This window comes from Argiope bruennichi, chromosome X2 (assembly GCF_947563725.1).
Source record: "Argiope bruennichi chromosome X2, qqArgBrue1.1, whole genome shotgun sequence".
Classification (NCBI taxonomy): Eukaryota; Metazoa; Arthropoda; class Arachnida; order Araneae; family Araneidae; genus Argiope; species Argiope bruennichi.
In genome coordinates this window covers 75,819,340-75,831,954 of record NC_079163.1, presented here as the reverse complement: position 1 = coordinate 75,831,954, position 12,615 = coordinate 75,819,340, and the positions used below count along the sequence as shown (strand labels likewise).

The following is a 12,615-nucleotide window of genomic DNA, read 5'->3' as shown; positions in this document are numbered from 1 at the left end:
GAAATTTTCCGACATCTATTTACGGCACATTTGTAATACCTATAATTCTCGCTCATTTTATTAGATCTTCCAGATTTTTCGCAGTGAAGAATAATTATGAAAATTATTTATAAAGTCATTTCTTCGTGTGCTTCTAGAGTTCCGAGTTTAAATATATTTCTTGGAATGGTGGGGGAGGGGGTACGAGACTGAAAAATTGTTCCACTTCGGAGGCAAATTATTTGAAAACTTTGCAAATAGGATCATCTCTTTATTATTTTTTTTCTTATTATTATTAACGTTTCGTAATTTTCTTCAGATTAAAATGCGCTGCTTTAGCGCAAAAAAATAGTCACACAGAATAACTGATTTTAATGCAAAAGCTAAAGTTTAGAATTACTGTTTTCATTTTACTGACATTTTTAAAAATTACTGCCTTGTGCTGGTTTACTATAACTAAAAAAAAAAAAAAATCAAATAATCTTTCTATATGTACCTAAACAAAAATAATATTGTGGGCAGTTAATGCACATATTTCAAGACAATATATATTACATTATTGGTTAATATCAGCGAAATATGTGACAATTTTTTTTATCGTCCTGAAGCTTATAAAAATTTGATAAACTGAGTTCCGAAAAATTTCAAAGTTCTTAGATCTTTCAATAAAGATAACGTAGGAAAAGATGAAACATGAGCAAACATGGATTTACGCTCTCTGTGATTCTATCGAAATGTGTAATCACACTTCAAAGTGTTAACATTTTACACTAATGTATTTTATTATTTTCATCCTGTTCAGAGACAGCATGCCAAACTGGCAAAGCTAACTGCGGTCCAGCAAAATGAATCAAAACGAATTCACGTGAATTTACACATCTACATGCCCCTTTTCATGAACGTCACTGAAAGGTTAAACACCGGTAAACAATGAAAAGAAAATCGAATAAAAAATATACATACCTGACAAGATACTGCAACAGTGCTTTTCGGGAAGTCATCTCTAAATTAGAGACAGAAAGATCTGCAGATGGTGATTCCTCCATTTCTTTTAGGAGCGATAAAAATATTTAGTACGGAAAAAAAATTAATAAAAAAAAGCGGCAATGACACCGAAGTGTCAGACAACTAAAATCGAAAACTGCTTTTTCCTTCCCAGCAAGTTTTTTTTTTCTTTCCCTTCTCTCTTTTTCTCCGTTTGGCAGAACGTACAAAGATATCTTTTGAGTAGGGCAAAACCGTACCGATTTATAAATAGTCTTATCCCTATATCAAAAAAAAAGTAACTTGTGTTTTGAAATCTGTGTTTTGAAAAACAAACCGACGAAGACACTTTTTCGCCAGTGAGTTTTCACTGTTCGCTACACATTAACTAGTGAAAAGTATTTAACTTTCCCATGCTTAGCTGTTTTATTTGGTGAAGTGGAAGAGGAGTTGACCAATCGGATAGCTTCATTTGGTTTCGGTGATGGATTTCTCTGCCAATGAGGTTTCAAGGTTTTCAAAACAAGGCGCGGTTGATTTATAAAAAGTGCAGAAATGGAACTGAAGAAAAACAAAGCGATTTCCTTCCATTAACCACAAAGGAATATTCTCCACTCCCCCGCCTCTTTTTAAATATTTTTTTTTCACATTGATATACAAAATTAAATACACTTTTTTTTTTTGAGATACAAACAACGATAGCAACAACAACAGCGAAAAAAAGAAACTACTTGTTAAATTATCAGTCGTTCATCCTATCACCCAGTTCAGCAATTAAAAAAAAATCTATGTTTACAATGTAGGCACATTTTTCACATTATTCTAACAAGAAAAATAATTCCTTTCGCACAGACTTGGGAGGGGAAAAAAAACCATTATACATATCGTCTTAACACTTCACTGAAAAAAATAAATCAACACGTGAGCATTTAATCTCGTTTTTTTAGGGAAGGTTAAAATGAAGTCAAGGATAGGCTAAAGTGGAGTTATAACTTATTTTTAGGAGCTATTTCAGAGAAGACCGCCTAATTACTTTTATTAGAACTTCAAATGAGCGCGTGTTGTTTGTTTATGTTTCAGCTGGAACAATCATACGTAGGAAATACACAAAATATAGCGTTTCCGGTTTGTTTTTGTGAGGGGAAGGAATTTAATATTGTTTTAAATCAATTAATTAAAATTCCCGTTTGAACCTACACCGGAGGTATTTTTTTTTTTTTAAAGATTCTTGTTATTTTAAAGTGTGGACAGGTGAAATGAGTGACGCCCGAGTCGGTATTCCAATCTCCGAACTCTACACACCACCAATGTGAGGATATTTGGCTCCAGAGAATATCATTTAACCTGCACCAAGTCCCGGTGAAGTTGGGTATTAAACTCCCAATCCTCCAATCGCAAAACCGAGTTATAACAACAAGATCAATGCATTCCCACTTTCATATTTAAAAAATCAATATATGTATATTTAACATTACTTGATATTACGTGTCAAAAGTATTGTAAAACTTCCGAAATTTATAGAGAAATGAAGTAAATAGCGAAGACATAATAGCATTACATCCGTAAATAGCGTTGATTAGTTAATTTTTGTGACATTGTTATTAGCCCAATTTTAATTAATCAGCCTGATAAAATGGAATATCTTCATACAAAATCACATATTGAGTATCTTCATATACTGATTCCTTCAAATAAAGAAATGACATTTTTTCCTTAAAAATTATAAAAGAAACTTGAGTAATTTGATTATATTACACTGGAGTTATTCTGCTACAAATATTACATCTAGAAAAAGAAAATCATGCAACAAAAAACTTTTTTTAAGTTATTTTGTATGCTTTGTCATCACTATTTCTCATGTTTTATGAAAACACATAACTTTAATCAAAGATCTATCTTCGAAAAAGATGAGAGCTAATAAAAGAGATATAGAAAAAATGTATAGAAATAAAGCAAAACTCGTGACGATGCAATCATTAGATACGAAGAAATCAACAAAGTGGATTTTTAAACATCAAGAATAGATAGGTCAGGACATAATAAAACCTGGATTTTTTTTAAAATTTTGAGAGTTTTTAAAACATTTTTTTTAAATGCAGGATTTTATTCGACGAATTAATTCTTCCAATTATTCTGAATCATAATTTTTGCAAGAAAACTATAAAATATTGAAGATTATCTACAAAAAAAATCATTTATGGGCGATATTATAAAAAAATAATGAAAATATACTGAACAGATTATAAAAACAATATATGCAAGCATAAATTTGAGCTTGCGAAAATTTATCTTCGTATCACCTGAAAAAATATTTTCAACCTAACTTAATCAATTCTCATCTGAACTGAAACCTATTCAGTGTTTCTCAATCCAATCTTGCGCAAAATATTCAGCTGAGGGCCCTGAAAGAATGAACAGGAAGAAGAAGATAAAAGAAACAGGAACTGTTAAAAACCGTCTAAGACTTTCAAAAGGCACAGAACTGAGAGCTCTACAAAGTATTTCGTAGACCATAGAGAGATATCAATCAGTAATTACTTTCCTAAAAATATCTTGTAATTCTTTTGTTGCACCAGCCTCTCTGAAAATGAACGCGCCGGTGCAATAAACTTAAGCCGATAAATGATAAAGTCATTATTGGTAGGAATGAAAAATAGACTCGGACAGTTTGCCACAACTGATTCTGATTTAATTCGCCTTCCACCCCTAAAAATCTTGCAATAGTAAAAACTACGGATAAAGATGTATGTATCCATCAATAAGACTGATGAATTGATTCATTAAAGTAACTTATAACCGCTTTATAAGAAGAAAGGTCAAAGCCTTGAATGAAATCAATTCATATGACGTTATTTTCAAATGACAAATATAACTGGAAATATAAATTAACTTGAAACTATTTTACTAGTACCATCCCCTTTGTGGGAGGGCATCACCATTACGCACATGGGAGACTGCCAGATAAAAAAGCAAGCTCTCGTTTTCCTAGTGGGCATAACAGTGTTGTAGGGTCAAATTAACTCAGATAAAAGGATGTGTCTCCAATGGGAGGAGTTGGGCCGTGGAGGTGAATATGGATGTTCCAGTTGTGACTCTTAGGTTTCTAACCTCAGTTCCTCGTCTCCAGCTATCGCCATCATTCAATTACCCCAGATGCTTTGGCAGGGCAGGAGTAACAGGCATTATTATTCACTGCTGCGACGTCTCGTATTTTTCCTGCGCAATAGATATCAGCATTAAATGATGCGGCGAAACTTAACATCCATCAAGTCAGCATAATATCGACTCCATTAATTTTACACCATTTGAATAATGGTTTCGTTGCATGTGCGCCATTAATATTTATAAGACTTCAGTTTTCAGGATGAAGTGCTATGGAAATTTATGAATGAAATTATGATTTTCTCCAATAGAGCTTTTTCTTTTCAGGAATAACGCAATAGTAGAAATCGCATCATCTTTCAAATAGATTTGACGAGTCCGTAAAGTATGTCAAGCGCCTTGTTAACATCGAAATCCTTTACAGCATAACTTTTATAGTATAAGATCAGAGTCGGATGTTAAAAATTAAAATCTATTTTTACATTGTTAGAATAGCAACTTTGTACCGTATACATCAATTATTATCAACCGCACACTACTCCATTAGTAGCAATTATACTATTCCATTAATATATTTATTTCTAGTTAGAGATAATCATGCATTCGCTTTGTACGTTATTATAAATTTAAGATATTGCTTATGAGAATGATACTTCGCAATTTAAATCCTTGTTAGATGCAATTTAAGTCCTATATTTAAGAATGTTTTTCTGAAAACACATTTTTAAAAATATTTTTAACAAATGCTGTTGATACTACCAGCCTTAATTTTCTATTAATTAAAAATTCAGGTATGACTGAACTGAAAGATTTTTTTTTTATTTCTTAAGCGTAAATGCAATACTTTTTATGTTTTAGTGATATTAATTTATGTAAATTTACTATTTATTAACTGCATTAATTTAAGTAAATTTGAACGCTCTAAATTTAATTTAACGCTTAACATGAAGTGATTTTAAGAAAACAGAATATAATGAAGCATTTTAAGCTAAATTGGATATTTTCGAAACAAAATAAGTTCACATTTTGTAGATTACATTTCTTTCGGGTCAAATGAAAAACAAAAAGGGGGAGGGAATGTTAGGAATTGAATGACAACTCAAGATGATTGAAAAGAACACGAATTGGAGATCGAAGAAATTTAGATAACAAGATATGGGGTAAAGCGAGACAAAGGCCTTGTTCGTCCTCTTTTAGCATCCGATTAACACGGAAAGTTGCACTGCCTTTCTCCATTCAGGCGCCAATGTGGATTTATTCTTGTTAGGTCGACAAACTAACCAGGAAACATTTTCAAGGTATGCGTATGCATTCAGTCCACTAATAGGATTGGCAATTAAACGCCTTCCAAAATGAAATAAGCATTGCATTTTAAAGTGAAAAATGAAATGCAATCGCAACAAAGATTTCGGTAAAGGTGCACATTTTTTACTGCCTAAACGAACTCCTACGATAGCTGTCGTTGCGCAATGAGTTACAGTTCATTGGTACTATTTCTATAATTAGTTTTAAACTATTTTAACTCTAACCTGATTTAAACTAATCACAGAAGCGAATAAATCATAGGTAAATTGCTCCACATCTATATTACGTAAACATAGCACAGTTGAATAGGTTTATGGTAAATACTTCAGTAACGATCATTTACTATTACAAAGAAGCCATAAGAAATGAAAAGAAAAATGAAATGGATCCAGTGGCGGATTTAAGAATTGTATTCTTAAGTAGTGCGCATTAAGAGACCCCTATTTTAATAAGCTGTTACATTTATTTTCAAATTACAGTTCTTTAACTTAATCAAAATTTAATAATTTCTTTTAGGCTAATTTTTAATGCACATGTTTTATATTCATTTATTAAGATTCACGATTGCTCGCTCATGATTGCTCACGATTGCAAAACACATAAAATTTATAATTCTGTAAAAAAAAAAAAAAAGTGAATGCAATGAAACAAACAGCAACCTGACAAATTGTACTAGTCAAAGTGCGAATGTTTTCTTAGTATTTTATAATTCATAGAATTCACATTTTTTTTTAACAAATTTATTTGCAACCAGGCTAATGATATTTTTAATGGGCCTCTCTGAGTCCACCCAATCAGTCCTGTGGTCCTAAGCTGCAGACCTGTATGCCTGGAGGGAATAGACTTGAATGGATCTCAAGACTGCGTTTAATATTATAGAATTAGATATTAAAATCAATTAAAGAATGCACAGAAGAGATATATTAAAAATATTCTATAATCAAACAAATTCTACAAATACTTGCTTTTTAAGCAAACCTTTTAAAATGAAAAAAAAAATCGCAAAGGTTCATAAACTATTATTCGATTTTATGTAGCATATTTTATACACCCTACACTTTAAATCAATAACGATGATGAAGCAGACATTTGATTAGTGATATAAACAAGGAAAACATCGTATATTTGATAAGTGATATAAATTATACATAAAAAAAAACTTCCTTGTCGAAATATGAAATATTATATATTATTAAAACGGAAGATATTAAAATTAATATATTAAATAACACAATTCTTAAAATGAGGAGAAAATGCTGTTGGTTAAATTGTGAAATGTATTTTTCATATAAATAAAGTCACCTAATTTATTCGCCATCTGTTATGTTTAAACAAACAATTTAATCTGTTTAGTTAGGCTGACATCCATTTATACCCTACATAGATCTATTTTGGGATGGATCTTGTAATTTTTAATAGTGCTCAGATGACAAAGTGACACCCGAGCCAGTTATTTCCTTTCCCAACTTCTGAACCATGTTTGCTGATGGATTTAATGTGCATCATCCCTGCTAACACGTAATATCTTCGATGGAATCTAGTCTCAATATTAAAACTTCAGCTTTTAAAGCCGACTTGGTACAACATAAGAAACAATACATGCATAACCATATATTACGTCAGCAATAGAGCAACTTGTCTAATATTACGTCAGCAACTCGCCATTTATCCGTATTGCCAGATATATTAATTTTTTTTTTCTTTAAAAGGTGACATTTCTGTGCTAAAAATAAATAAGACAAAATTCAGGAATTCATAAAACAGTCAAATATTAATCCTTCAAATTTATCAATAAATATTTTCATTTCACTACGTTATGCTCTTTTTAAAAAACAGAATGATTTTGTTTTAACATGGAATTTTGATAACTACGACGAAGTTGGTCAGGACGATGTTTATCCATGAAAAGTTAATTGATACTTAAACATTATCATGAGGAGATAAGATATTTTGCTAAAATTCCAGATTTAGCTTAAGATGAAGTCTTTGGCCCTCTGGACTAGGACAGTGAAGGTCAAGACAAGATAACCAAACACGCAAGATAGAAACGATAATTGAATAAGTGGACAAAGTGAGGACATGGTGACTCTACAACGGATGAGATGATTTATTAAGAGAAATTTAACTTCCATTGCATAACATGTAAATGGGCGAATTCGTATTCACATTCAATTTGTCTTCACGATTCTTGTTTGTCATCGAATTTTCAAGAATAATTCAGTCAAATTCGTCCATAATAAATTCGACTTAGAAGTCCTTCAGCCACTTACTATTAAAATATTTACCTCAAAAATTCTTTATGAGAAAATAATATTAGATACTATGTTTCATCATCGCATTAGCTTTTGCTAGCATTTGTATTTTAGTACATTTTTTTTCTTAAGGTTAGTTTAAAAATGCAGTGTGTGGTTCATTTTAAATAATTGAGTTAATGTAAATTACTGTTAGTCGTTGCCAAGATTTTAAATTGACGCAATTTCCAAAAAAAAAAAAAAAAAAAAAAAAATCGAAAATAATTTGATGAAAAAAATAGTTAAGATGTATATGCAAATGTCGTGTTTTCGATTATATTAATGAATCCGCAGCAAAAAACGTTTTGGAATATTTTTTTTATTTAGTTGGTATTTTGTGAGAAATTAATCGCAATAAGATATTTTAAATATGAATAAGGAAGAAATGCGTTAAAAAGTTTGTTCATATTTAATGCAATGAAAGCAATGAAAACAACTTCTGCAATCAACATCAATAAAAATCAAAAAGCACGTGTAAAACCATGCTTTAAGACAAACTTTCTTATAGTAAAAGAATTCGCCATGAAAAGAACTTTCGATTTGAATGAAAGAAAGATGTAACACCTCTCTCCTCCTATTCTTTCTTTCTTCAATGGAAACCAAAGACTGAAATTTCTCAATTCTAACTCTTCCTCGTACCAGCGGACAGATATCGTTCATTTTACAAAACATTGACACGTATCTATACATTTTTTCTTTTCTGTTTAAAACAATAATTCTTCTAGATTAATTAATCAGATGTTTCCAAGTTAATCACGAGCAGAAACACGTTTCATTTCAAGCATACATAAGTTTAATACACGAGTCTTCGGGAAAAACATTTGAGCGAAATAATACTGTAACGATTCTATATTTCTGTCACGATTGTGGCAATCGTGGCAGAGTCTTTAGAGATCAACTGATAAACGGTTTTGAGTTATTAACAAAAATATCATTTTTTTAAAAAATAACTTGTTTTTTTTAATTAAAAAATGTAATATGTTGATAACTTTATGAACTGAATTATTAAAAATCAGTTTTCAAAAGACACAAATGTCAATGATACAAATACGATATTCCGTTTATATAGAGAAATTAAAGAAGTAATTTACAATACGAGTATTGGTAGAAAGAATGCGTGGCAACATAAACCAGGTTTGTAATAAAAGATTGTTTCTTTTGATACTAATTAAAGTATTAAAGGAATTGAAAACTGAGAAAGAGGATTATTCCCATTTCTATAAAATAAATGATTCTTTGAACCAATTTATAGAACTACTTATTGCAAAAAGCTCTTTTTAAATCAAAACAAATATTGCTTTCAAATCATCAACCTTTACTAGTTTATGAAATAAACGGGGAACGTATTTTAAATAGCAAAAAGTTATACGGATTGAAATACTTAAACAACAACAGACAAAGAAAAGGAAAACTTGAAATCTTTGAAAGAAATTATACAAACTTCTTCCAACTAGGAACATGAATTAAATTTATCTTTTAATATCATGTTTAGTTTTGAATCGTAACATAATTTAATGTTGTAATTATAATAGTGGAATCCATTATAGTTATAATCCAGATTAGTTATTCATGTTTCACACTTTTCCTCGTACATGAAGAACTGAAAGCATTATTATCGATAAAAAATTTGCCCTTCAGATTTTGATGAATCGCCATTTTTTTTTTTTTTTTTTTTTTAAGCCTTGAGCAAAAAAGTGAACATGGTATTTAAAAAATACAAAGAGCTAAACAGAACGAATTTCTCACATAATTTCATCACCAGAATTGTAGACACGTATTATATTTTCAATCAAATCCGTCAAAGGGTGAGCTCGATCCTCGCATATGTGAACGCGATAATTAAGAAACGCAGCAAGTTAGGTAAATGAAATTTAGCATGTGGTCTTGAATTCAAAGTTGGAAGCTGTCAGATTGTAGACTCAATCGGGCAAATAGAAGAGATTTCAAATGCACGTGATTCTCTTCATTGTACTATGAAGCCCGATAATAAACACCCCATATTGTGTAGGCGGATGAGAAAGTTAAAGGTAGAACTTCATATTCTCTCAAAATTGTTTTCAGGTTTTCACACACTGAGCTAAGATATCAAATACTTCATCATGAAATACTCTAATTCATAAGTTAATGATGCGATAATGTATCCATAAATTAAAAATACATTAACTGCAGCTATTACTGTTATTTATATCTTTATTTCAATGTAATAAACAGAAGATTAGAAGAGCCTTTACAGATGCTTAAAGATGGTTGAAAGATATGAGAAATTAAGCATTTCAGTTAAAGAATATTACATTTAATAATGTAAGAGATTATTAATCATTCTGGTACTTTCTCAATTCAATAATAATAATTGTGTAGCTGCAATTAATACGCCATTTTAAATCAAAAACTGAAACTTTGTTGGAGATATAAATTAGAGATATAAATTCCGGTTTTATTTTTAAGTAGTAAGGCTTCGATTCATTTTTTTAAAGAAGGAATAACTTCAAGTCTCATTCATAAAATTGTTTAAACAGAGAAAGATTTTTCAATTTTGCAATCTGAAGATCATCAGTTCAAAACATTATCTGTTATATACGTGCGTCTAATGTCAAACTATATCATGACTAACTGCTGGATCATAGGCCATCTGCGGCATCAAACGATAGTTATATAATAAATATGAGCTCAAATGACACACAAAAAATAAATGGCACAAGTTTAAAATCTTATAAGTCACCTTGTAGAGGGGAAGACGCAATCACAACGCAGCACAGCGCAAATAGCGAGTTCATTAGATGACGCGCGCAATTATGTTTATCATGTAACAAACGTCTAATTACTGAGATTTCTCTCGGTAGCCCTCCCATAGCTTAAAAATGTCGATTAATGACAAACAAAAAATACCTCAAATTTCATTTCTGTGGGCCAAGTACGCAGCGCGCTTAGTGATATGGAAATAACCGCGAATTTACGAATGCGTATGATGTTCACGAATTGCAATGCTTACCAACGAAGCAATAATGAGCTTTAGTGAAAGTATATAAAAAAAATGACATTGATTATAATTAAAAAAAAGATTAACAGAGCAAAGTAATGTTTATGATGACAACGTCAGACCCCATATCAGAGCTCTCTCAGAACCCCTCTGAGCCTAACCGAGGCTCGTATTCTCTAATGTCCTTCCCAAAACCCCAAGTCTGACGCAATAAGGAAGGCTTCCTTTGGTTAGCATACCTCAATAGACATACGTCAGGATGAAATGCGTTTTATCTGTGAGTAAGAAGCTCAAATTCTTATAAGGAAATGTTTTGAGTCACTAACCATTTAAGGTATTTCCTTCATTATTTCAACACGTTTTAATGAAGAATAATTTAAGATATTACAACTCATTTTAAATTATTTGGAGGGGTAGTCCTAAATAGAGGTGGAAGTACTAACGGAGGAGGGAAAATGTCTACTCTGATAAACTGGTTAAAAATCCAGCGGGGGTGGTCTGCCCGAAACTTTCTCACAAGCTCTCCAATTAAGGCTCTATTCTTCTGCTCCCCGCATAAAATTATGGACCTTGAATAAGGTCGCAAATACTTTACATGATATTAGAGAGCAATAATAATGAAATATAGATTTTTGGTGTGAAATTATAAAGTAATATTATCTAACATTATAAAGTAAGTTATCTAACATTTTTACCGAATCTATCGCACGAATGTGTATTTTGGACATTTTTTTTTCCGACCGAAAGAAACCAAAATTTAACATTGAACTACAGCAATAGTCACAAGACAGCATACCGCATTTCATTGATTTAAGTCCTTCCGTTTAAGAGTGATTACGTTTACAGCATGCAAAAGTACAGGCCGACAATGGGTCAACAATTTGACAAATTTGGTTCAAGATTTGATAAAAATTAACATTTTAAATGCTAAACTAGTGAACCAAATTTTATCTACTAAGTTCTTTGCATTTTAGAGCTATCAAGTTCGATTGCAATTGAATAATCATATAAACACACTTCCTGTGAATGGATTTCGTTCAAAATTTGATAAAAATCTACAAATTGAGTCATTAAGTCCATTTACCAAACTTAATCCATCTAGTACAAAGCGTTTTTGAATTATTATGTTGACAGACTGACATAATGTCAAAAGTATGTTTCTTGAACTCAGGAAGATCTGAAGCGTGCAGATTCCTCAAACTCTCAAGTTCGAATTTTTTTGACGATTATAATATTTCTTCTATACTTTGCATGCGAGAAATTAAGATACAGCAAACTAACCTAGCATATGGCGAATGTTGCAGCAACAGAAATATTTTCGTTAATATCTATAAAAAATAAATTTCATTAAAACTTCATTCAACAATTTTTAAGAATAAAATCTACTCAAAGAGGCAACCGAAAGACAACTGCACAATTTCTATGTATATAAAAGTAAGATAAAAAAAAAATATGAAAACGTGGTAAAGATTTCAGATTTGCAGCCATGTCCTTCACTTAAGCGTTATTCTCTTAAAGAATTTGCAATATTTTCAGAAAACCTAATATATCCTTACACTTATACAGATAAAATGAAGATGTGATAACAACATCATTCTGGCCATGACGAGCCCAGTATGACATGTCTGCATACTGCGAATGTTGTAACCAAAAGCGAAGTTGTCGCTTTCGAGATTTGAGAAGGCCATTATTGGAAGACATTGACATTGTAACAGCTTGTGTTCCCAAGAAATAGAATATGAAATTGTCTCAGTTCACGTGCGACAATGAAGAAATACTTAGTCTGTAGTAGTTTCAATTACTTGAGAATTCTATCTTAAACCCTATCCCTTCTATATCGTCAAGCGTCTAAGTTGCCTAATAGAGTTGATTGATGTTCTGCGAAACGCCAATTTCAGTTTGGAATGCATCGCACTTCTTGTCAATGGAAAAAGAACTTAATGTCCAAGACAATGTGAAATTAGATGTTAGACATAG

General features: G+C 31.2%; 1 protein-coding gene across 6 annotated transcripts in view; it reads right to left on the bottom strand.

The window, feature by feature from the left end:
• The window catches only part of LOC129960118 (nocturnin-like), a 161,683-nt gene that overhangs the window by 30,986 nt on the left and 118,082 nt on the right, over positions 1-12,615 (bottom strand). Inside the window, exon 1 of one of the 6 annotated variants that reach the window (XM_056073252.1) lies at positions 943-1,358. The exons of the other annotated variants lie outside the window; for them this stretch is intronic. Coding sequence (XP_055929227.1) covers positions 943-1,025 — 83 coding nt within the window. The 5' untranslated portion in view covers positions 1,026-1,358. Of the gene's footprint in view, positions 1-942; positions 1,359-12,615 lie in introns of those variants that run through there. 6 annotated transcript variants of the gene reach the window in all.